At 34.3% G+C, this 27,974-nt stretch overlaps 1 protein-coding gene across 50 annotated transcripts in view; it reads right to left on the reverse strand.

Annotated features, from left to right (window-relative positions):
- Slo (calcium-activated potassium channel slo) overlaps positions 1–27,974 on the reverse strand; it is a 99,482-nt gene that overhangs the window by 5,577 nt on the left and 65,931 nt on the right. For 8 of the 50 annotated variants that reach the window (XM_070300840.1, XM_070300845.1, XM_070300846.1 and 5 more), the window contains 18 exons: positions 27,815–27,967; positions 27,452–27,607; positions 23,647–23,759; positions 18,959–19,114; positions 18,433–18,509; positions 15,758–15,826; positions 13,043–13,093; positions 10,907–10,927; positions 8,731–8,793; positions 6,365–6,397; positions 6,069–6,201; positions 4,282–4,341; positions 2,442–2,838; positions 1,756–1,939; positions 1,577–1,642; positions 1,191–1,327; positions 904–1,016; positions 57–827 (listed from right to left, as the gene is read on the reverse strand). In XM_070300840.1, the coding sequence (XP_070156941.1) occupies positions 419–827; positions 904–1,016; positions 1,191–1,327; positions 1,577–1,642; positions 1,756–1,939; positions 2,442–2,838; positions 4,282–4,341; positions 6,069–6,201; positions 6,365–6,397; positions 8,731–8,793; positions 10,907–10,927; positions 13,043–13,093; positions 15,758–15,826; positions 18,433–18,509; positions 18,959–19,114; positions 23,647–23,759; positions 27,452–27,607; positions 27,815–27,967 (2,391 nt within the window). In that variant the 3' untranslated portion in view covers positions 57–418. Of the gene's footprint in view, positions 1–48; positions 828–903; positions 1,017–1,190; positions 1,328–1,576; positions 1,643–1,755; positions 1,940–2,441; positions 2,839–4,281; positions 4,342–6,068; positions 6,202–6,364; positions 6,398–8,730; positions 8,794–10,906; positions 10,928–13,042; positions 13,094–15,757; positions 15,827–17,913; positions 17,950–18,432; positions 18,510–18,958; positions 19,115–23,646; positions 23,760–26,843; positions 26,957–27,451; positions 27,608–27,814; positions 27,968–27,974 lie in introns of those variants that run through there. The other 42 variants (XM_070300847.1, XM_070300844.1, XM_070300836.1 and 39 more) reach the window with 31 other exon arrangements.

The following is a 27,974-nucleotide window of genomic DNA, read 5'->3' on the forward strand; positions in this document are numbered from 1 at the left end:
TGTAAATTTTGAAAGAAATATAATATGATTATTTAAAACGCCGTGTACCTGATCTGTGGGTAGTAATGTAAAGTCATCGGGTGGATTTGTGATCACGTATCGTTTGGAAGAGGCGTCGCACGACGAGCTAGTGTCTCGAAACCTAAAAGATTCAAGTACATGTCAGTGAGTAAGAATATAACGTGCGTACGTCGACAAAAACACAAGCTGTAACTATATATACATCAAGTATATAACTAAACTAATGAAAAGGTCGAGCCAAGTATTAAGCTAAACTAAAATATAAACTAAGCTAAACTAAACTAAACAATGGACGTATGTAACAGATAAATAAACGCTAAATAAACAACGAGATGACACAAAGACAGAAAGAGAGAAGATAGTAAAAAATGATAGGTATTTTTTGGATGAGGGCAACTTACAATCGTTGCTTCATTATTTTCGTTTTGATGATGCAAAAACACAAAGTGCAAAAGGTGTGCGGCAAGAAAATCATAATCAAGTCGCATAGTATACGTGAGTAGTAAGAGATAATAAACGGCGGTACAATAATGGCGGCAATCGGAGAAGTCGCTGTTCTCAAACGGTAATATATACAATGTATGTAGAATGTGCGTAAGGGTAATCCAATAAATACCATCGAGAGAGGGAAAAAAGTTCGATACCTGTACCTGTACAGACCAATGCACAGCATTCCGTATGACTTTAATGCTGCGACAAAGAGGTCACCGTACTTGCCTCCCTCGCCATACTGAGCCAATGGCCCGTCGTACAACGCGATCTGACCAACACGACACCGATCTCTATTGGACAGGCTATCTGCCGTACTGCAAATTAAATAACGTATATCAAGATACTTTCCGAAAAATTAAAAATAGATAACAGATATTCCTAACATCTAACCTGTAACCTCCCCTTAAACCTGCCCCTTCAGCCAAGATCAGTTCCAACTCGGGTGTAGCTCCACCGGTGATCAGTGACCGAATCAGAGTCAGCGCATTTTGATTGAAGTATGTCTGCAAAAGTGGATAAAACTAGATATGATCTTCGTTTTCGTGTTATGTTCGCATTTAAAAAAAAGAAGCGAGAATGTTAAAAATTATCGCGAGAATAAACGTGTTTTGAAAAATATATGTATTATTGATCCACGGCTATACACACGGTCGGAACAATGAATTTTTAACACTGACCGTCGACATGAGGGAATCCAATACGCTGACTGCGAAGGCAGTGCCGCAGGCGAACGGTTGTGTGAGGTAGAGTTCCGTGTCCGGATCATCGTCGTCGTCCTGGTCAAGGAACTGCACGTTGCTATCATTTACAAGTTCTGAAACAGCAATGAACGACGATCAGTACAATGTTGACACTTTAATATGAATATATTTGTCATCTCTTTCTGTGTGAGAAATATTTCAAAAAATGACGACTGTTTTTCTTAAAAATAGCATTTTCTTTTAATACCATAATCAAATGTCTAATTAATTATGATGATATCCGAAAGTTTTTATTTTCGTACATTAAAACGATATCAAATATATAAAAATATAAAGATTTAATAGGTCTTTCCCATCATTACCTGTAATCATTGGCACATTTGCTCCGTAAACGGATCCCCGCCGCTGCAAAACGATTGGGCTGCCAACTGGATGTTAAATTATTTTGTTCATTATTTGTATTTTTTATTTAATATATTATATACATAGTTTTAAAGTAAGATTTCTCTATTTTGTGCAAATGATATATCATCGAAGATACCTTGGCTAAGCACGCCGATTGTATCGTCGAAAGTCATAGCCTTGATATTGAGGGACGCGAGGATGGCCTCCTTGTCGGCGAGGGTGGGGTCATCATTGCTAGGCACTTTTGCCGACAGGATGCAACACATGTCACATAGATTCACGTTAACGGCACGTAAATCGGCTCTACTTAATGGCGAACCCTGCGAAACATCATTCGACCAAAATAAAAAATGCAAAAAAACAAAGAATTTTCATCGCATCCACAAAAATTATTTTTCATTATTTTCATTTTGCGTTAACATCGTGCTTTGTAGTTTTCTCACTAATTTATTAATATTGGATATAAATCTTGCAACAGTTAATGATTTTTGAAATACAATATTTTTGGGCGTATAATGCGCGACAATATGCAGATCTATCATGCGTTTTCCCAAACGGACTGAATATCAGGAATACAACTCTACTGGCTTTTATAACTTCAAAACATCAATAAAAAACTATAACATTATCTAATATTGCATTATATTTAACCATTAAAATTAGAACAGTTTGTGAAATCAAAGTTTTCATTTATTTTTTTAATATAAATTTAACCGTCTATATATTGCGAGAGATAGATCAAAAAATCATTACAAATAATATGATTACACTTATATTAGAAAAAAAATTGGCTACAATACTTGAATAAGAACAGATTCTCACATTTAGAACCGATATCTTCGGTAGATTCTGCAACATTTTCCACTCGCGGCGTATGTAGTCCACCGATCCGACTATCACTACGTGTTTAAGCTCGTGGTAATGAAAATTGGAAGCTCGTAATGGCATGACAAGATTTCTCAGTCCGATAAGAGGCGAGTCGGGATCGGCAAACAGGCAGACGACAACGTGTCCGTTGAGGACTGTCATCGCCGCCTGGTTACGATCCAGTATGCAGTCTTCGAGGTTGCGAGAGGGACTCCAATGGAACATCCCCGTCGAGTCGTATTTCATCTCGGTCTTCTCGAAATCGAAATCTTTCGCTTGATCGTCAGCGATCCCGACTTGAAGACCACCATTGTTATTGACGTTTGTGCCACCCGAGGCTCTGCTCGTTGGCCTGAAAAAAATCACATTTTGCGAGTATATGAATGAAGCTACAGATGTGAAATTGTCATTGTCAACTATATTATGGAAAAACCATAATAAAGAAACAATAATATTATACTAATCGATAATAGAAGATATCGATAGAAAATCTTGAAGAAATTGCACTCAGAATTTCTTTGAAAATTTCTGTTAAATAAAAAAAAAAATAAAAAATTGTAAAGCCATTTTCGCATGCATTTCATACGCATCATATAATTTTATGTCACGTAGCACTACTGTGTTGTTACTTTTTACATCTTAAAAAACGATGAGTTAGATAACAGATTATTATATATTAAAGTAAATATAAAAAAAATAAATAAAAGAGATATTCGGAGATATTAAGCTATTTTACTGCGTGCATATAAATACAGTGATTGTGTAATAAACAGAATTGCCTTTGTAAAATTTAGAATTTTGCGCTTCAATAGCGAATATCATGGAGTGGCTAAAATGACCTACGAAAGTGTACGGAGTATTATTTAAATTTACGTTGTCGCGAAAGTTGCACAGTTCGTTGGAAAATAAAAAATTCGATCAAATTTATTTAAGTATAAGAAACATCGATCGATGTATTTCTGGAACGTGTTACGCGAAAATTTTGTATACATTCCCATATATGACACGTATATCTCACGTATTTTACGAGCGTTTTTAATGTCAGTCGCACATGTTTTCCGAGATTAAGTATCCTCGTAAAACTCGTAGATTTTTATACTTTTTGTGCTGCGACAGCGACATGTAACTGCAACGCGATGCGCAACTTCAAACGTGTAATGTTCGCGATGGATAATTTAACAATAAGCGCAATATATTGTCCGCTTGTGGTACTTATATCCGGCTGTCGCTAATATAATTTATCTTATGTTATCATAAAATTTTTAAAGTAGAAAGATCGATTTACGATGCATATCAATGGACTAACGTTTTATGTTAACTATTAAGATTAAGGGGATGATGCCTGGGAAAAAACGGAAATTATACAATCGATTCTTTTGATAAATAATATAATAAAATAATAACTATTTTTTTGGAAAAATAATAGAGATGATAAAACGTAAAAAAATATTGAAAATTGTTTTTACACAGAAAATTAAACGTATAAAAAAATTCATAAATTGCAAATAAAATCTATAAATTTGATTGTTTTATGATTCACTCCCACTGGTATCAAATTTTTAATTTTGTAATAAAACTTAAATTTTAAATAGAAAAATGTATAATATTCCTAGTTTATTGTTTATCGTAAGAATGAGATATATCCGTTTCCAGGCTTAGTATAAATATTTCGCAGATCATCACTCAAGAATATTACTCGACATGCAAGGAGCATGTTCGTTATTAAATAGAAGTAGGATAAAGCAGTCGCATAATCACGTCACAATACAAGGTAGCGTTAACAACAGAAGCGTACATGAGCTTTTTGACTTCGTAGGCGAGATGGTAGCCAGCGTATGCGGACTCCTCTTGCGATCTGGAATCAGAAGGTTGCGTAACGTTGGATCTGCTTTCTCAGATCATAATTTTTTCTCATTTTCTGCTCCAAGATGAGAAAGACATAATGATGACAGTGACGAATGATTCTTTAACCAATTGTATCAGTACAATATTATCCGATTTTTCTCTTAATTGTAAAATAAAATATGGCATACGAAACGCGAATCAAACTTATCAATAATAAGATTTATTGCAAAAAAGTACGAACGGTACGTTTATTGGCAAAAGGCATCGAACGCTCAGATCTTTTCAAACAATAGCAGAAACTGTGGAAAATAATCTAGCGTACGTGTGTAACAGGTTCATCGGAAAATGTCAACGACCACCTGTAGCCTATAACTCTCACCGTCCGATAGCATAGTAGTACGGTAGTAGCTATCTTTCTCGGGCGAACGATTTTTCTCGTGATTTATGTGAATCGTTTGTCGTTTAAATGCACCGCGCCTTTTGTCAACAATTGACGGAAACGATAGGAAGCACAACAATCTTTCTCGTTTCCAACAGAATTGTCTCTGATATAATATTTTATTATGCAATTATATGATTCTTAAGCTAATTAGGAATAATTACTCTAATTAGGCTATATATATGTTACACGCATACAAGAAACAAAAATATTTTTCGAAATATAAAAAATTAGACAGACAATTATGTAATTCAACTATTCAATAATTACATGTCGAAATATCTCTTTCGTAATTTCGCTGATTCATGAATAAAGATGAAAAATTATACTCGCGTGGATGAATGATTCTGGATCGCATCGAAGATCTCTACCGAGAATTGGCGCACGTCAAATCATTGGGTTACATGGCTCGTACGTTTGACAATTTTAGAAACATGCTAATCGGAGAAAAATAAATGCACAGAGATTGTTGATACATTAATGTGCAGATCATTTTAGTGCACTCGATTAAAATAGATCTTATTAACGGATTAATAACGTTTAGCTTACACGCATCTACAGAAAAAAAAAAAAAAATATGAAAGGCGTATATTTAAAACTACATTTACACTTTGACAAATGTTATATATCATTAGGTTATTCAAAATATGTTGCCGTCAATTCGTCAATTAGAGAGTATTACGCAACATATTACGTTTAAAAAAAAATTCTCACACACAGAATAGCTTGGCAACATTCTGTTTTTCTTTGTTCAACCAGAATTCCATTATCTCAGTTTGAATAACCCCTATATAATACGCGTGAAGAAGTCTATGTAACTCTAATCGTGCAACTATAGATAAAATACATATGTAAGCTTATAAAGTGTGAAATAATACGTTGTACGACAGAATAGAGAGAAAGATTAGAGCGCACTTTAGGAAAATATTTACGTTCAAGCGATTCAGAAGAAAAAGCGATTCGTTGTTTACAATGTGTCAGTATTAAATGTCGAGTGCACCATAAGTCTCGCTATAAAGTGACATAAATACGAAAGAAAAAAAGAAAAAGTAAATAAATTCGAACGGCGTTTCTATAGGAAGATCGCTTTTCACGCAGCGTCTTCTTTTATTAGTAATTCTCAGTAGTGAAATTCGTATGTGTTGCCTTGATTGGGTGCGAAACAGACATGTCATTGAATATTCTGGTCATGAATATGATTACGAATGGAGATGTGTTATATATATGATGATGTAAATGAATAATGTTTGGATGCGTTGAGTGACGATAAAGTTACAACGCTCAGAATAATTAGGTACCTCTGATTATACGGCTGATTCGGACTGGACAGACTGTCATTCGTCGCTCGATTCACGTTCGGTTTCACCTTGTTAACCTGCTTTGTCGAATTCATCATAGTCATCCCAACGGAGTTCCGATGATTTCTCATGGCTGCAACATAACGGGATATCAATGTCATCGCTGTGATAATATTGATGATGAAAAAATGAGATAAACAAACTATCAAATGCAAAATTCTCATAATCATATATTTCTCATTAAATAACTCTTAATTAATTAAGTTAAAATTATACGACTTGTAGTTGAAACTTACCACTTGGATCATCTCGTTCGCGGCTGATCTCACCTAAAATGGATAAAACAGGGTTAATTCCAAATCTGAGCATCCTATTTGCTGTCAATAGTGGGCAAAGCAACAATGATTAAGACGATAGAGTGTCACACTGATCGTGACCTAACTCCCCCCATTACAGCATATTATTTCCGTGATGATGAACCTACAGCCCCATGCTTACAGGCGCGCATACTTCACCCTACACATGTGTTTTGCATATGTCAAGAAATTAATCATGGCGCCAATCAAAATAGAAACCTTTTAATTACAAAGAATTTTACACAAATTTTCTATACTTATTCATATAAACACTTTTTTTATTAATAAAATAAATATCATAAATTTATAAATTAAAGACAAAACCCCATCTCTTCCTCATTATTTTTAAATTAACTGATTTTATTTCTATTACAATTTTATCGTGTAATTCTAAATGTAACGTACAAATTACTTTCTAAAAATTATTTTAACAAATTCTTCGATTCTATTGTAAAATAATAAATGTTGAATATTTTACCTCAAATATAATACATTACTTTTTTTCTAAAATGTAACATGTTAAATACAGAAAAAAAATTAATTTATCGGAGCTATGTAATTAAACAATATTTGTTTCAAAAGTAATCGCAAGCTATTGTAACATTATGAAAATTTACGAGAAAAATATATATTGTGTATCGCGGTAGTTCCTTGAATCATTATTTTCTGTAAATAATGAAATAAAATTATAAAGTGCATTGTACATATTAATCTACCATGCTACATACAACTATAAGTTCACTTTTAAAAATTGAAAGCAACAAGATATTATCAATCTGAAAAACGCGTTTCACAAGTCAACGAGTCAATCGTGGAACAAGCATCTCTAAATATATGAAATAACAATTTCTATTTATCATATACAAAATTACAAAAGGAAATTAATTTAGCAAAAAATGTTTGTGCTAAAATAACGTTTCTCAAACAAATTTTGTCAAAAAGTTCTTTAATTTTAAAATGGCATCTAATTGTATCTACTTTATATTAATACATTGAACGATCGTGAAAAATTTACCGTGAAAAATTTATCGTGAAAAATTTACCATGATAAAAGAAATTGCAAAGGATCTATATTTTATCACATATTTAGGTTTACATTTAATTACATTTAATAAATTGACTTAAAAGTATGAGAAACGTTTGTGCAATTAAACGAGATTTATTACTTACGCAGACGAGCACCAATAAATGTTTTGAGCATTTTAATTACTAAATGTAATTATGCAATTTTAATTCATTTTCAATAATTTTAATATTATTATTATCTTATATATATTTAATATTCTCGCATTGCAATTTTTGAAAATATTCATCACTTTATAAAAGAATTAAATTATATAGGAAAATATATTTTTATAAATAATGATAAGTTGAAATTGCCTGTTTATTCGTTTTCTCGTAAAAGCTGTATCAACGCTTTTAAAAATGATAGAAACGATCTGTCACGTAATTCTATACACATTAAAAGAGTTACTGGGATCATTTAACAAGTCAATCTCTATAAAACTAATTACATTTTTTTGTCCAGTAAAATCTGACTATGTTGCAAAATATATATTAAACACTTTATACATTGATCATAAACTAAAATATAAATAAATTGTATTAAAAATCAATTCTATAAGACTACCAAATACTATTGCAACTATACTAAAAATATATTTTGTGCAAAATCTAATAAATTTTCAATAAATTTAAAAATTTTAATGAATTTAATATAAAACAGAAAATAATATTTTATCTCAAATATAGAACATAAGTTTATGTCATAAACACAATTTCCAAACCAATAGTCATTAAAAGATACAACAGAAATTAATGTAAATTTAAATGTGTACTACACTCATACAAAAATAAAATAATAGAAAATATAAACGATTATCGGAGCTATATGTCAGCTGCATGCATTTGTCATAATAATGAAGAAAGTAGTATATATGAGAATAATACGCAAGCATACATAATCATATGTTGTATTATATAAGATAAGAATAAAAAAAATTATGACATTTCGTTGCTTATTAGCTTCTCTCTACTTTCTCCAACGTTTCAGCAACAAAATAAAAAAATTGTTATTGTTAATCAAACAAAATGTGTCAATAACTAATCGCTCAAGCGTGTTTGACAAAGCGTATCAAACTTCCGAAGAGAGTGATAGTTCTTTTTACGTTTGCCTTTAGTATCTTTCGGTTACTATTTATCAAGCGACTTTTCGTTAGTGTATTCGTGTCATATTGTCGATCGCGAAATTAGAAAGGGCAGCTTGCGAGACTGTAGCATGGTTTTTGATTGAGGTGTAACTGTACCTCTTACGTGAACCATCTTGGGCAGTTCTGGCGGAGTGAATGTGGGGGGAGGATGGTGGTCGTCTGTAACAAACCACTACACATGTTAGCTACCCTAACTAATTACCTAAAGCCTAATAGCTACACTATCATTGGACAGTACTAAATCTGCAATTTAACTTCTAGAAGTAAAGTTCCGTTTCAGCGTTACGACAATTCGGAAATCATTACAACGAATTTTCATTCGTAGTTACTAAGAAAAAATTGCAGAAAAATAACCTTTCTTACCTTGCGCTAAAATCTAAAACAATAACAAAAATGTAGAAATATTATATCTGATCCGTCGTAACTTAAGCCACCGATTAAATTTACGATATAGTTTATACACAATATAGTTTAATATTAAATTGATATATACATCGGATATACATATAACAATTAAATATAATGTAACGTTTACGATATTAAGCTGAAACGGCCTTTCAATATCGCTAATTGTCTATAAACATTAAAATTGTAGAGGGATAAATGTGCGTACTTTTTAAATTCTAACGATTAAGATACAGTTCGCGACAACGTGGACAAATTGACGAATGAGATCAGAAAAGATTTTGGGAGTTTTAATATTTTCAAAACGTCTTTCGTCCATATTGCGGGAACATTATACGACATGATACTAAAATCGATCTACCGTTATAAACGTGCAGTGTGCCCAAACTATTTCTATTTCATGCTGAAAATGACGCAAGTGAAGAAGACGCGACGATATTAGTTTCTTCGCTGTTAACAAATATTACTTTTTATCTCTCATCAATGCACCAAACAAAGAACAATCGTGTCCATTTCACGTTACGATATTGTAATATGTAATATATAGTGCCCTAAGCATGCAATATATGACCTTACAGAGTGAATATTTACTCGGCATTGTCAGTGCACGCTTTGCATCCTCCGGGAAAGAGAATTCACGTGCAAAACGACAAAGATTTTGCAAAAGCTCGAGAGGAATTGAAAAAGAGTGCATGAAAGATTATAGAGTTTTTCTACTAAAAGCGCAAGGAAAATTCGTTTTTCTTAGGGGAAGTGATGGGAAAATGGATTCTGACGTTAGCTCGCCATGACGAGACGAGATGCGTCAATTGCGATCTGTGTCTATTTGCAACTGACATTATCGAGACCGACGGTATGAGAGAGGCGAGTGGAAATATAATATATTGCACGTGTGAAACTCTCCACTTTATGCGTACTTACTCAAAGTCCGTTGAGCAAAATAACATTGCGTTAATTAGAGGTTACGGATGTCGCGAAGCACTCGTTTTTGCTCGAAAAGTCAAAGTTAAATCTCCTTTGACACGATCTTTCCAAGGAAACATTTCCGAACAGAAATTGCAATTGCGAAATACAATTCTCTGTTCTTCTCGATGTTCACGGTAAAACGCCGAATCACCAAGAATTCTTAGCATTCCTGGAGAGATAATGTTAATGGAGACCAAGAAGAAGAAGGCTCAATCGACAAATCGAGTTATACGACGATATATTGTACATTACGCAATATATGGAAATATATTCTCAAATTTTTAAATGCAGAGATTATTATTAAAAAATACGTAATTTTCAAAATATTGCAAGAATTATTGCTAAACTTCACTGTAACAGAGATGTCTTTAAACTCATATTAATTGTACATATTGTAATTTCTTTCTTTATTTGATATTAATACGATCTTTTTTTTTTTTTTTTTTTTACTTTAATTATAAGGAAAAAAATTGAATTGGATTAAATTGTATGATATTTTTAAGATCTTATAATTCAATTCCCTATATAATGCTCTACGTTTAAAAAGGTGGATTTTATCTCACAACTCAATCTACCGATTCGACCCACTTGCTTGTAAGATAAAACGAGTCGGAAAATGAAGGATAGATCAAGCGGGATGTTCGAGTAAACGTGCAAAAGATACACCTCATCGGCAGTAGCAATGAACCTGTAATATAATATAGCGTTGCTTTATAAACTAATAAAAACGCGTTTGTTAGCCTACGCTTCTACAAACGCGTTGCAACGCGTGCGTGCGCCTTGATGTAAATTTCTCATTAACGCGACCGCGGCCGGTGTACGTAAATAATATATATATGTATATACAAAAGAGGAAATGCATAAATATATTAATATACACCCGCGCTTTGGCTAGACTTACTTGTGTACAAGAGGTCTTCGCCTATGCGGTAGTGAAGAAGACGAGGAGAAGATATAATTCGGACAGATAGACACATATATAGAGAGTTAGTTAAAGAGTTTTGCTTACAGATCTCGTGTTCTGTGATGAATCCGTGTGCGCGCGCGTGTGCTTGTTTCCCGAATTATACGAATTCGCGTGTATCGTATATGCGTGGACATGTGTACTCGTGGAGACATTTAATGCGATCTGTGATGCGTGTCTCATCGTGTATGCATGAGTACGCCGGATGGGTGACGTGTATGCGTGACTCGAACGAGCGATACAAGCGTGTGAATTTGCATCAATTAATTGACATCTGTCTTATTTTCTCTTACGCGAGCATCGCTCATGTGTACTCGTCTATTCTAACATCGTGAAGACTGTGTGGTGCTTAGCCGGCAAAAACCGATCTGCTTCCGAAAAAGGGACCGGAAAAGAAAACAATGGCGATCGGAGTAACGAGCTGTCACCAACGTTTCACCGATCTTTGCGCTGGCGGCGAACCGAATGGTCCACGAGACTGCTCCGATGGCCAACAATTTTTTTATGACGCGGAACAACCGTCGATACGCGCGCGACAGCGCGTTATTGCCGTCAATCCAAGAGTATAACGTTTGTCTGACTGACCAATAACGGGATTGGCGATGTCGACGTGTTCGAAGGGTGTTCTGCGCGGATTTTCGTAACACATAGGTACTCCATATCTAATATAATTAACACTCATATTTGCCTTCGAGACGTCGTTTGCTATAACGTTGAAAATATCCGAGAAATACAGAAACATATATAACGACGTTTACAAATTCTTCGGTATCAACGCGATTGTCTCTATTATAGAACGAGTAAAAATTCACGCAATAAAAAGGGCTAATGCTAAAATGTTTCTAAAATGACACGTCGAATCATTAGATGTCGAACACCGATGCAAGATTAATTAGAGATAGTTTAAGACTCAAGGCAGTCACATCACGCCGGTTCTCAATTGAATTAATTTCATAATTCACAACAATTACCATCGAGTAACATTGACAAACTTTCAGGAAAACTACATTCAAAACGACACTGATAGTAGTGTAATCTCATCAAGTTGCAAAATAATTAAGAACACCACACCAATAGGGACTCAAACACTAACGATGTTCTACGCTGGAGCCACTTATTAATTCGAACGAATTTTGGCAGATTAGCACAACGACATTATAATTTTGTTGTTAAACCTTAACGCGGAATATAAATAAGAATAGAATTATATGTATCTTGCATTAGTCATAAAAATCTCTGTGATATTTTCGCACGTTGTGCTAGTCTTGATGCGAACATGTAAATAGTAATCTTTTTGTCTGGTGATATTTCGTTTACAACTGCAGAGAATTTATCGGCAAAATTAGCCTTGACGAGAAACACAAATTTATTGATTATTCCCAAACAAATAAATAATACAAAAAAAATAATTAAAATTTACGATTAATATTTTTGATACAAAAAATATCAATACAATTATATGATTACAAAAATTATGAATACATATATTTGAATCTTTTTTTATAATCGTCAAGGTCTTGTCATCAAATCATTTTAAGATACAGTGACTATGTTTTGCATTTCAAATTAGAAAATTTTGCTTTCTGAATTTTATACTACTTGTCAAATTAAAAAAAAAAGAAAAAAGAAAATATTATTATACGAGACCACTATACACATGACCTTTGAATCGAAATTACTTGATACAAAAAATAATAATTCGATATGATTTTAACATTCTATACAATTAATATAATGGTATATCATTATCATTTTGGAATCATTGATTTGAATTATTATTAGTAATTTCACCTTTATATACTAAATCGATACCTAAATTGTATATCGTTTACAAAATAAGGAGGATATTACTTTTCTTATTTTTACTAATAAAAATTATAATTTTGTTAATAAAAGAAGAACTTAGGTTTTCTTCGAGTTAAAGATCATGCCGCTATTGGAATTTTATAATTTTTCTTTTCCTTTCTTTTGCAATCACACCCCGCGTTCGATGAATTTATTTCGTATAAATCTCCGTATCGGGATTAAGATAGAAAAATGACATTTGTTACACAGTCTACACACGATACGTACTTGCTCTTCCAACCATCTGAACAGCTCGCACGCCTTTCCGGAATGTGGCCACTGCCCGAAGGGAGGAGAACCAGAGCTGTTAGTTGTCACACCAAAACAATGTCAACCTAGATACGGGGATTTCAACGGGTGTGGGGGGGGGGAGGATCTAAATCCGTGGTTTCGATCGATATGTCACGTTTAGTATTCAGTGCGACTTATCTCTATTCAGGATCGGATTATTAGAAATTTTTATATTATACTTCCTCTGCTATTCAAATCACATTCTCTTAATTGAAATTAACTTTATATATATAATGTCACTCTGAATAATTATATTTAATAAATCGGTTTATAAATCATACGCGTGCGCGTATATACAATTTGTATAAGAATCGCTAGAAATAAATTCCGAAAAAAACTCTGGCAAGAGAGAAAGAAAGAGAGGATGTCGATGGCGCGTCACCGATATGATAAATTACGAATGTATTCCCGTTTTTTGCGAAAATATCCCGTTGTAGCTTATTGCAACGTGACCTTCGATGGAGAGATTTATTATTAAAACATTGATGTGTTACAACCATTGCATAATTTACTTCGGCCTACTGTGAGGGTCGTAACATATAGAGATTATATAAATATCTGCGCTATGCTGGTTGAGTATTCAATATTCAGGAATATATCTCATATCGAAAAAATCTTTTTCTCAGAAGGCAATATCGGTTTGCAGAGTGTCGGCGTTATTGTTGTGATGTGATGTTGGTGAGTGATGTCAAATATGCTCGGATATGTGAGGTAGGAATGAGGTATTTTTAGCCAACGTGTTCGATAAACCCTGGGCATCGATTATCATCGTCCCTGTATATGCTGTATAAGCTCATGGTAAGCTTACGTCTTGGTGCTTTTTCTGGTTGCGTGCTGAATCCAATTAATCACCCGGCGCGCACTTAGCGACATTGAAACTATATCACGGAAACGGAATTCCACGTGTGCACGATCAATATTGTACTTAATAACGCACTGCCGTAGTTTCTTTCCTGGCTATTAAAACATTCTGAAGTTAAATATAAGAAAAAGGAATAACAACAATATGTATGTAACAATATCCCGAACTTCTTAAGCAATATCCAATGTGCTGTCAAAAATTTAATTTAAAAAATTATATATATATATATATATATATATATATATATATAAAGTTTTTTAAATATTTTTCTAGTTATAGATGCAAAAATATTTATAAATGCATATTCGAACATTGGCACAAGATTGTCACAAGATGGGCCTCTGCAACCATAATCTACTTTTTATAATCAATATTGCAATTAGGGCATATTAAATTAGTAGAAAAATTAATAGAAAAATTAATTAACATAAAAGTTTTATCGCAACAGCTTCATTTCACAACAATTAATTAAATAATTTATTACGCAAATAGCGCAATAAAAAGGAATGTTTTTCGTGAAAAAGTTAATATACGATATATTAAAAAGATTATTAATATATTTGCCTATATTTATGCTAATATTTTTTAAGAAAAACAATTTTCACGAAAAACGTTCAATTTGTGCAAAAACACAATGCATACTTTTATGTATTAATTATATACAAGGTGACCCAAAATAGTAATATTAATTGCGCTCAATATACGTTACAAATATAGAAAAAAATAGCATTTGTATAAAATATACAATATTAGGTAACCTTATATACGCAGATCCCAGTTTCAAATTGTCACGATCATTATCTCAACGATACAAACACGTTTTGGAGAAAGAAAGAAGGGAATTTTGTGCATGACATATGAATAACATGCGTGATAATTTGAAACTGGTGCGATATATAAATTATCAATAAAAGTCCATGTAAGCACACTGAAACAACAATTAAGAACGATAATTAGCAAGGCTGAAATACGATATAAACAAACCCGTCGATTGGTGTTAAGTGGCAGGCCATTTAACGTTAGTGAGGACACAAAGTATACTGCTCGGGATAACGTGCAAGAATGCGTTTCTGCGCGGAAGCGACCATTGTATTGTATTTTGTGATGTACGAAGCTAAACATTACGCAATAATTGATCGATTTGCGACCGTCCATTTTTTCGTCCAACCGGCGTGCTTGTTACTCGGCCTCTGCCCATGTGTCGAAGAAGAGGAAGAAGCGGCCAACAATGTTAGTGCTACATAACGTAATTGTATGCTGCTATTAGAGGGCGACAACTCGCTCAATACCATTTCAGCTCTAGCGAAAGCCCAACGATAAACAGTACGAGTCGAACGGATCCAATAATATCGCATACGGGTATTGTGGAGTAAGTGCATGTGATAAGACGAATAGTCCCCGTCTGTGGAGCTCTTACATGTTCTGTATCACTTACACCATCTTACCTCGTTACATGTTAGGCCCACCTGGTTCTGCCGGACGCGAAAATTTTTTATAATATCGCAAATAAAGCACCAAGCGATATTTATGTCAACTCGTTACTCGATAACATTTTGAGTACACGAGTAGAAAAAATATTGTTTGGCAGAACATATTTTGTCAGAATAACGAACATAAAATATTGACAATTAAAAATTCTTAGATCATTTTTCAGAAACTCGATATTATTAATTTAAAGAATCGATTCACGCGAGTGCACACATTTATACTGACAAATTCTCGCAAAAGCTGCGACAAGTGGATATGCATGTACGGGAGGGAATGGAACAGGAAGCCGGAAACAGGCGTACCGTCGAGATAACTGCTGTAGGCAGTGTTTCCCTTCACCATGCCGGTCTGCATCATCATCATCCCCACATCTGTAAAAATGCAGCGATCGACCCGGACACGGGTTTATGAGTAAATAAACAAACATGTGTATATATGGGGGGAAAAACATGAACGGCTGATATTCACTATACATTCTTTTAGTAATAACAGAAAATTTTGCGGAATTCGTATGTGCACATTCGCGCGAATAAATTGCATGTGTTTTTGTGCGTAAAAAGTACCAAGTAAAAAGTCGAAAATATCATTAATCGCGAAAAAATATTTTTAATAATATTATGTGAAAATTCAATAAATAAAATTTTTACTCAAATTTCTTCCAACAAGTATACAATATCATTTCGTATAGCAGCCGACATTGCAATAAGATAACAATGATGTAACAGACAATTAACACGTCGGTTCACGTACGAATTCGAGCACGGCATTAATCACAATATGTTTAACCATAAATAGATACGTCCAAGGTATCTGAAAAAACAGAAATTAAGCTCGCTTATCGAAGCGAATTACCTTTGACAAGTTTTTCCGTCACCTGCTGATTGTGAAACCTAAAACGATCGGATTAACGTCGGTCGCAATCGTTCGATCGATTTCAGATCGCTCGAGTGAGATACCGGTACCGGGAACAACGTTGATTGCCCAGGGTTTAGGGTATTACCATTCCTGAATGTCGACAAGATTGATCGTGATTGAGCGGTAAGTCGCTCTACTCGGGGGAGACTTATGTAGTTGTGTATATGTGATATTGTGTACGAGTGTACGAATCCGAAATGCGGTATGTCGCGTGTGACATGGACGGAATTGTCGGCGAGGGCGACCCGGGATCTCCCCTGAACGATACGACGAGGTTTCGTCGTTCGTAGGACGAATAGGGAATGCTCCTGTCGTCCGCGCATCACCGGACGGCCCAATTTCACGGCGATTCGAGAACGAGAGACGTCCGGCGAACATGAGAGCGCGCGGTGAATGCGATGAAGATTCGCGACTCGATCGCGGCCGATCGGGCCGATCGATCGGCGAGGAATCTCCTCGATAACAGAGCTAGCACGTTGAGAAAGAGAGAAAGATAGAGAAAGGGAGAGCGAGAGAAAAAGAGAGAGCTGGCACACAATCGAAGGGGGTAGTTTCGGAGAAAAGAACGGAGACTGCGAGATATAGAAAGAGGATGAAGACAGACAGTGATCAAGAAAGAAGCTGTCATTACCATTATGGCGTAAACGAGTCCGAATCCGGGAGCTAGTCATGCATGCAAGGCGAGCGTGGGCGGGGCGGGGGGGGGGCGGCGGAATAAACACTAATTAGTGCAGGCTAATTTTCGTTCTCGGTCAGGTGGGCATGCGCCAACTGACTGGACTATCGGAAATTACGTGTTGAGAGTCGGTACTTCATTTTTCACGTCATTTATCGCGTGATTGAAGATTTTTTCTCGAAACGAAATAAATTGATCATATTCAACATGTTGCGTAACACGAAGCGATTTGGCCTTCCCGGATGATAGATACGCGATAAATTTTCCATTTTATCGTTGTATACACTAGTATATGTAAAATTATCATTTTCTGAACAGCAGAATCTCGATTTTTCTCGAGGACAATAAATGCGCGACATGACGGTGAAAAAGGAAGAAGTACTCGATTGTCGCATCGTCTTGGGAATTGTATCTTGCAATAATGATTAAAGATATAATCATCGTTATATTGATCATAACCGTCATTATGATAATCATCCTCATAATCATCACCTTGACTTGCAAGAGATTGATTATTGGGGGAAGCATATATGTATCGATAAGACACTGAGAGAGATAGACAAAGAGAAAGAGAGATAGAGAAAAGAAGAGAGAAATCAAAAAAAGGAAATAACTTAACAGAAGGATAATAGATAATCGCAAGGCGCGAAAAACAAAGTCTTAATACAGAGGCAGAACAGTAGACGGTACAATCAAATGGTTATGAGTAGCGAGCCAGTTAGTTGATATTTGGCGAGTGAAGGGGTTGGATCAAGAGCCAATATCGTATACAAAATAGATAAGAAGAGATAAAAATAAGTGTTAAGAGATAGTTACAGATGATAGTAAAGTACCAGACTTATAACGAACGAGTGTGAGAGACGTTACCTAAGTCCCGGCCCCAGGAGCGCTGCTGCTGCCCCACTAGATCATATATCACAATAGGATGGTCACAACCGTGTCACTTCGTTAATAGTCGCATTTATTACTGTTATTGCGCTCTCAAACGGGCAAAAGGACTAAGAGAGGGTAAACCGGCAGAAACCGGAATGTGGGGGAGGGGGAAGAACAGATAAAGAGAGCTTTCCTACGTGATCCGTTCGCATTTATACGTTATTTTACATGTCGAGACATTTATTAATTTATGCGAGTCACATCGATGGCAATGCAACATTTCATCGATATCGATCGACAGAGAAAAGGGGTAGAGATAAACCGCGTATGAGACTCGCAATACTATTGATAGATTGAACGCGTTCTATGTACATCTGTGTACAGTTATATGTCAGATATAAACATATACGTATAATAACCGGCGAGAGAGAAGATTGAATATCGTTTAGGCAGAAAATTTGGCAAGAATCGAAAAAGACTGTTGTAAAGGATCACTGGGCTAGAAAGACTTACAATTTTTGCACTTGCACTTCTTGATCAGAGTCTCGTCTTTAATTTCATCGTGGCATGCTTTGCAATAGAACCACGCCCTGAAAATAAACAGAACAAGAACCACTAGTCATACAAATTGTAAAGAAAGATATCACTTAAATTTTTATTTATTCGATAAAAAATTAAACATAAAAATTAAATATATATATATATATATATATATATGTAAGAAAAAGGGAGTAACAAATTAATTTGATGAAATTTAATATAAATAATTTAAAAACGAAACATTATTAGACAGATATATTATTTTTATTATATTATAGAAAATTGCGAAATTGTTCTAAGCTATGTTACATATAAATTATTTATTGTTGCATATTATCATAGAAAATATCCTGATTATTCGAATATGTTTGATTTGCATTTTGAATACTGTCTTATGTCGGCAAATGGTAAATCTTAATAAAGCTAAGTGTTGAGTAAGAATATCTAAATATATTCTTGATTTAAATTGTTTTAGTAATGTTTCGAAATATATTCTTACCGTTTTACTTCGTCAGCAGATTGAGCAATGAAGAATCCCTGAGTATTTGCAGCGATCTTGGCACCACGTGGATTAATCGAGATTTTACTGTCGGAGCCTCCTTCGCCCTTTATCTCGATGGCCAGTAGTAAAAGCTTCAGTTTTGTGAAGCACAACCTACGACGAAGTCATGCATAACATTCGATATCTCGCAAGTAAATCAATTGTATATCAAGCTAACAGAGTCTGCATACATTTTGCTTGTTTTTGTATAATACATTTTTATATGGACGCGATGATATTACAAGAAAATATATACAAGAAAATAGAGAGCTATTGACTATGATAAGCAAATAAGAAACGTCATTGAGATAATGAGTTGTATTATAAATAGATATAATAATGTGCGATAAAATCTGAACACAGCATTTTGTGTATAATATTGTATAAAAATTTTACAGCGAGAAATGAAATATCAATAATAATATATAATAAATATCTACAAATAATGCTAAGAGTATGAAGAGCATAAATTTTTATAATACATTACAAATCAATGTTAAGAAGATACAAGATAAGGAAGAGCTACTTGAGAAATTCAACTCAGTATCGTACGCATTAAGCAGACAATAAAACTTGAATTCGTAAAGACAAGAACTTCTGCTTCTCATATGAAATCATTTTCGTTGAAGTTAAAGAAAATAAAGGAAATATTTTATATGTATATAAAAATTATATAAATCCTACAATAGCTACTTATATACGAGCATCTGTGCATACAAATACAAGTTTCATTCTTTGTAGGAAAATATATATTAAATGCAAACGTAGCATAAAGTATTTCCATCCGATTATATTATATTTAAATGTACATGATAAAATGCGTAATACATAAAAAGTACAGCCAATAAAGATAGCTATATTAAAGTGCTTATTTTTATTATTCATATTTTATTATACAAAATATTTACTTCAAAAGATACTATATCTAAAAATGACGACCATTATTTAATATCTTATATAATTTAAATTTGAAATTTTCATACTTTATAAACTTCGTTTAGCATGATTAATTGACGAATATGTGTTAGTAAGATATGTGTACACACCCAGAGCGTAACGGGACATTGATCACCAGTAATGCACAGATAAGTCTTACTTCAAATATAGAAGTATTTAAAAATGTACACCGCTCTCACTTATTTAAAAAATTAAATTTCAAATATAATATATAATAATAAATGTGTAATATCTCAGAAAAGGTTGAGCTTTCGATTTATGTTTATTAAGATTTTTTTACTCAGTATGGTATGTCCTGTTTATCATATAAATACTGAATGTTTTTTTTTTAGCATCCTGTATATATATATATATATATATATAAATGTATCAACGCCCCGTTTTATCATCTCAGTGTGTATGATAATATCAAATGTTTATTAAACAATCATGCAAGCGATGCAACATATACTGATGATTTAATTCCAAGCGATCGTACAGAAAAGTCTTACATAAACGCGAGCATTACTTATCTAATAATACGAGCCGAAGCATGCCAAGATATATCGAAAGTTTCTATCGCCTTCTATAGACTATCTATTACACTCTAAATTCCTAATCTAGTTCAAAGTTTCAGAAGGCATTCAGGAGATCCGGTCTCATCCGTGTAAGGATCCAACAGATTAACTAACGTTCGACAAGCATTTTATATATACGATTGTATATATATGATATACGGTGTAAAAAGATAATAAAAGTATTATATATTGTATTCAATGTGAAAATCGCTTCTTACAAGTAGATCTCTCACACACGCAAACCAAATAATGGCGATAATCCAAGTGTGCGCATAAAAATCAAAAGAGAAAACTCGAAAGAATTATATAGCTCTCTGTTTCGCGAATGATGCAGTTCACTGATCTCACATTGACTGGAATATGTCGCTTAAAAATTCTATGTGATTGGTTTTATTTAAAATATTTTAATTCAAATCGATTTATATTTAACGAATATTTAAATACTACTTATTTTCTCATATACATGCAACTTTAAATTCCATTGCAATTAAATATTAAAATACGAAATCTATTACATTAAAATTAATAATTTGCGTAAAAATTTGTAAATATTTAATAGCTTATACAAAAGATATTGCTATTGCGATATTTTTATAAACAAAATTACTGACAATTTTCGAGTGTTGAATATATTATTTAAGAAATAGCAAAATTCACAATCACAGAAAAATCACAGAAATCAATGATGCAATCTTGATAGGCGAATACGGTGCAATTTAGACGGTTGAGAAAGGGTATTAAATAAACGGCACATCTATTTTGCCTTTAGAAATTTTTCATCACTTTCATAACTCTCTGTAAAACTATTTCTCAAATAATATGTATTATGGCTATTTATCATATATTTTTGTCGATTTAAGAAATATATTTTAACTATGTTGACCGTGTATTGAAGGCTTAATATTTTTTTATGATATTTAGTTTTTATTGCAAGAACTCGTACCGACAAGAAGACGTGCTTGTTTGTCTTATAAATATTTTCTAATTTAATTTTAATTTTGCATACAATAATATTTGCATACAATGATTTGCAATCAAAAAAAAAATATATAACTATGTAAGAATTAAACCGAATTGTTTTTGTGTTTTTATAGTAAATACTTGTACTTTATCTTTCATTTTTGTAATAAGACATAAGTAAATAAAATTTGCAGAAATAAAAACTTTCCTGTCAATAAAGCTAAATTCCTCTTTGCTAGCTTTTTATAAAATATAAATATTTATAGATGTGTCTCTCAATTACAAGATAGTCATATGAATAATTTTAATTGCAAGTCGCTTGTACGTGTGTCTCAGGATCAGCGAGCAAATATCTGTACAATATATTAGCGTTCGCAGAAAGCGATACCCCCTATAATTTTCGCAAAGACAAAACTGCGAGCTCGATTATAAAGTCTGTTAACGAACAGTGCTTAGTAATACATATTTAATCGGCAGAACTACGATCGATAACCACCCGCGTACTTGTCCAATACCCTGTGTCAATGTGTTACCAAAATAAGTTTCACATACTTTTACATGGTAAAGAGTAGCAGGCATGCGTGTACAAAGAACGCGCTTTTGTTAAGAGAAATTAGAACGCTACATCTAAGAACACACACCATAACAAGGATACGGATATTATTGACAAAAAAAAACAACAAAAATCTTGCCCGTTACGTCTTATGGTCAAAAATATTTATATAAAAAATATTCAAAAATATACAATTTCTCTATATATGTATGTTATTTTTTGTTCCCTCGATAAAATCAAAATTTGAGAAAAGACATAGCACGCTTCTTTCTCATTTCGTCTCACGTTGCGCCGTAAAAAAAACCGTAATATTGTCGAAGCGAAATGCACGATTTATTAGGACAAATGCGGATTTTGCAACGATCCTTGCACGCGCGTCTAATCGTAATTAGTTAGAACTTACAAGAACAGCTGTCGGTCACGATATTGTGCGCGAGCCAATTTGAGATTAAAATCCTCAAGGTCGTCAATCGAGTCATATTTGTGACATTTAATGTATACATTTCACGCAAACTTCGTAATTTAAGTTACTTTTTTAGTTCGTACTTTAATTACTTTTTGCAATAGTTGATCAAATCACAAGGTACAAAAAAAGAAAAAGGAAAAGCAAATAAAATAAGAAGAAAGTTGTTAAAAAGCAGAGAAAGAGACTTGTGCGAGTCGCGTATGCGGATCAAAAGCTGTGAAAGGATTAAGCAACGCGCAATTCCAATCTCGATATCAATTGATCCGTAAAATAATGCCGAGATATGGAGACGCTATCGTTCGGCGGTCTCGATACAGTCGTTAAAATTGTTCCCGATAGAAACATTTTCGGAAGCGCGCCCATTCGCACGCAAATCGCGTGCGCTGGTATGCGATTTCCAGCAATTTCCGCGACCCAAACGTTTGAAACACTTTCGTTTCCGCGAGCCGATTCCCCGGTTGCCAATCAAGCATTCCAATTATACCGAGCACGATCGGTTTCGGTTCTTGGCGTGCAGCAAAGTCCGCATTCATCCGTCATTACTTTTCTCTACTTTATTTCTACGCAATTCACAAAGATCTGTGCACAATTTCGAGCAGCTCGATAATAAAAATCAAAAATGATTAAAAAAATGGTCGTGACACGATCGAACGGAGGCAAAAAGAGAGAAAAAGTGAATGGATTTATACAGCTCAAAACTGGACTACTCTACGCAAAATCCAAACAGAAGGAGATAGATACCATAAAGACGAATATAAAAGAGACTAGTAAAGAAAAAATCATTCAAAGATTGAAAAGATCGAAGTGAGGGGCGATATATATATATATATATATATATATATATACGTTTTCATGATATGTTGTAATATAATATATATGTACGTTTTTTCGGTATCATAGAATAGTTCAATGTATTTAGTAATTCGTGAGACGAAAATATAAGACAAAGAGAGAAAAAGAGACAGAAGAAATAGAAATTCGTAACCGAGTGTATTATATTGCATGTTCTTGTATTGTATGTATATCGCTCTTTCTTCGTATGAATGTTCTGTATGATGGTCCGTATAATTGTATTTGTGTGTCTCGCGTGACTGGTATAAGTATCTGTTCGGTACGTTTACGTGTGTGACAACCATTGGCAGCGAGAACTTACTCGCTGGCTTGGGGAAATGTCATCCCGGTAAAGGACGGGGAGAGGGTTTCCGTGTACATCTCGCAGCCCGTGCCCTGCAGGTAATCATTCTGCCACGCCTGTGTGTCCGGCGACTGAAACACCAATCAACCAAGCCCGACGTCATCATACTTTCATGATCCACGTGCGGCGAGACCTTACTCACAACGAAAAGTAGCAGCTGCGTGAGCGAGCTGCAACTCTTCCCCGGAGGAAACTATAATGGGATATTTTATTTTTCGTTTCGTAGGCGCGAAAAATAATTATTACTTGATCAACGCGCCTGTCGATGAAGAAAAATTCACCTACAGGGCAGCACTTAATCTTAGCCCTCAAAAAAATATGTATAAATTCTGTAAATAAATCTCATTAGGTTTTCTTTATTTAGAGTCGCATCCTAAGGTCCGGACAACACAAAAGATGTCTAAAAGATTTTGGTCAAAAAGATTTTCCTTTATAGACGTCTTTGTATCTTTTAGTAACATCAGTGTTGCCAGGAATTATTTCTATGATCGAGACAGAATGTAAGCATTCGGAAACGCTTTGATGCTGATTTCGAGTAGCGCAATACGTATTATGTTGATGCACGACGATCATGCACGATGATGTATCTCGCAATTATGGCGACCGGCCGGAGAGTAAGAGTTATTATCACCGTCTCCGAACGATCATCGGTAATGATGAAATTCCTGAAGCTGTAATTCCGGGGGCGAACACGCGCGCATACTCATTCACACTCACTCTATAGCTGTGCGTGTGCATGTTCGAGTGCACACATTCTAATCTCTTACAAATTTTGTCCCTCCCATCAATTTCAGCAGTTCATCAATTGATCGAAATCTGAATCTTTTTCGCATTTTCCTTCCTTTAATTAATCTTCACGTTGTTTGTGCGCAGGCCTTTCAGTTATATATTCTTTCTATAATCTTTTCATATAGCATATATAGAGAGCAGAGCTCTAAAGTATGCTAATTGTAAGAGAGAATTTTTTCATTAAACATGAAAGATGGCAAAAATGACAGATGTTCGATTTACTTCCCGGGTTATTATTTTTTTAAGTCGAGAAGCAAGACAATAGCGTTTCAAAAGTTTTAGATTCATAGTATAATATTTTTATCGAGAAATAAGCTTCTGGCATTATTCGCAAAAAAGGATTAAGGAGCACGTATATAAATATAATTATTAAAGTAATTTATATATTTTTTTAAAATAATTCATAGTTTAAAAAAAATACTATTTATCTACTTAATATATTTATATTTCAAAGAGCAATATAAAAAGAAATTTTACGTTATCGCAGCTTTCCATTTGTACGAAAATGCTAAGATACAGAAATCGGAAATACGAATCGTATGTTCGTGTGTTTCAGAGAACATGTTCGTCAAATAGCCACCGTAATAGTAAACACGTTATTGCGGAATTGACTCAGATCAAAGGATTGCTCTATCCAGCAACTCCATCAATGACAAGATTTAGCCACTGTATTTACTCCGAACGTTTGTCCACCACATTATGCCGGTTCTATAAAAGTTTCTAGCCTGGTTCTCTCCGAGCTAGAAATTTTAAAACAAAAATCGAATAAAAAGAACTTGCGAATACTCTACGAATCCAAATGTTCTCTTCTCTAACAAAATCGAGTCGTACCGTCGTTTCCCCTACCATCCGCTTACTGTTAATTAATTGTTATTGTTACAAGTCTCTCAAAGTTACGTATATATCAATTGCAGAGAAAGGTGAAAATATAGATACGTTACTGAAGCGATGAAGGGGTGGTTTACATCGATTAGGTGTAGCACAAATATGATTTTATACAATATAATAGACACATTTATGTATCATATTGTAATATGAATATACATATATGTATATATATATATATATATATATATATATATATGTATATATACTAATATATGTATATACGTTTACGTATATAGCAGAGTGGAGCGTAGTGAGAGACATAGGCGATGCGAAGCTTCATCCCTTTTTTTTTGCCTTCCGATTCAAGAGACTGCGGACTTTCTCCGAGTGATTTTTTGTCGTTAATGTAATCGCGACAACAAAACACGAAATGGACAAGCATGACTAAGAAATATAAACGGCGATGATTTTCGAGCAAGTTTTGCTATTCTTATTCCAAGAATTTTCCTCGCTCGAATGTTTCTTAAAATTCTATCTAAACGACAGAATTATATACGAGAAAAACCACAAGAGTTTTGTTCATATCTTACAAGAAGGAGTAGAAGAGTCATCGATTTTCCATAAACCTTTTGCACGTCTGCAGAGGAACTCGGCTTCAGTCGAATGAATAAAATTGTTTTGCCTATTGAAATAAGTTTAAATTTGCTTTCTGTAATATTAAAATAATTTAATATACGCTGAAAATCTTTGTGTTTAATTTTAAACTTTATTTCTTCAATCGTCTGTTAAAAGGAATTCAATGCGCCAAGAATTTTTTTTAACGTGATATTCTCCGTAAAATGGGTATACATTAAAAAAAAAATATCCAAAAATTTGTTATGATATCAGTCTGCCAATTAAGTTTATAAAAACTGCTCTAAGTAAAATTGTATTGTTCTACAAAATTTACTTTTTTCTTTCTTTATCTTACATTTCTGAGAAATGATATTGCCATTTCAATGTCGTTACGATAATAATGTAAAAATATCTTTTCTATCATTATTTAATTCATTATTGAAAAAACAAAATCTAATAAAAGGTAATAAGAGAAGATGTTATCTAAGTTTCTAATTTTGAATCTCTCTGCGGCATAAAAGCGTAGCATACAACGCAAAAAGTCCATAAAAATAGCGGGAGACCAAGTCCCCTACTTTTTCTTGTTAGACGACAAAATCGATCGTCGTGCCACGTGTTCGCTACGTCACTCTGGCTAAAGAAGCATGAATTAAAAATAATTACACACGCGCCACAAGATTATTATCGACACGGAATTAGCGGTTGTTCCGTTTCCCGATCGCATTTTACTTCGTAACCGCATAACAAGAAAGAAACCACATCACTATGACGGAAAACACACAGGGGAACGCAAATGAGATCAAACAGGGTAGAACAATGGCGACCGAACGATGGATATTGCCGCCGGCAAACGCCCGTCCCGTCTCTTGAATCAGATATGCGCGTGTCTGCTGGATGTTGGATTGGTCCATGGACCGACTTACTCAGTAGCTTTCGCAAAGGGCATTCCAATGAAGGTAGGGCTCAGTGTCTCGGTGTACATCTCCATTCCGGTTCCACGCAGGTAGTCATTCTGCCAAGCCTGCATATCGGGCGACTGGTACCAATCAACCAACCATTTCTAAATCACACGCTCCTATGCATGTACGGATTGTGCGCGTATGTCCACAGTGAAGTGCTCGTGTCCGACTATTTCCGGACGTGTCACAATGTGACGTAACGTAACGCGTAAATCTCGTATCGCTTCCACGTTTGCATTTTCCGCGATTTGAGCGACCGTGCATAATGATGGCGCGCAAGAGAATTTAGTGATTTTTCGCGAATCCCGAGACGAAAATTTATCAGAAACGATTTTATCGGATTATGGAGATATTTGCCAGAGAAATTATTTTATTGGTGCGCTTGAATCCGAGTGATCGCAAGATCTCGATTTCGCGAAGAATACGACGGCGTTTATTTTTCTTTACTTTTTTTTTTTATACGCGATCACTGTGAACAGCCTGATCGTAACAAAGACCTATACGAAGAATTGCGTTCAGACATGCATAGATTAAATGGCAGGTGGACTGCCGAAAAACGACGATTTACTGACCGTCTTAAAAGAACGCATCGCGAAGAGGTTGGCCATCATTGTGCTGAAACCAGGCGCCAGGCAGGATTGCGCGATGAAACCTAGTTTCAATTCCGCCAAGCATATGACATCGTCACCCTGCTTCCAGTCCCACGATGGAATGTTTAGTAAGTAGGCCTGCAACACACGATTCGGTTAACGATGGAATAAGAGATAGAACCTCGGCAGAAACATATAACTTTGCAACACAACAGAAAATATTTAATCTTTGGAATAAAACCAGAAATCAAGAACAATTCTTGGAAAAAAATTAATGTTAACATATATCTTCGTTTGGTAAATCACTCTTTGTTCGAAACGAAATTTATTTCCGACAGCGATTACCTTGTTGTGATACTGCATTAATTGAATGATAACGCGAATGTCATCCGAGTAGTTCTTGATGGAGATGACGCGCATAATGTTCGCCGCGTCTTCCGCGTCCGGATCCTGGCAATATTTATTCGCCAATACCAAACACGCGTCCGCTTCGTGTACCTAAAAA

The sequence above is a fragment of the Polyergus mexicanus genome, unplaced genomic scaffold (assembly GCF_030449975.1).
Source record: "Polyergus mexicanus isolate NDT 795.1 unplaced genomic scaffold, iyPolMexi1.0 SCAF_8, whole genome shotgun sequence".
Taxonomy (NCBI): Eukaryota; Metazoa; Arthropoda; class Insecta; order Hymenoptera; family Formicidae; genus Polyergus; species Polyergus mexicanus.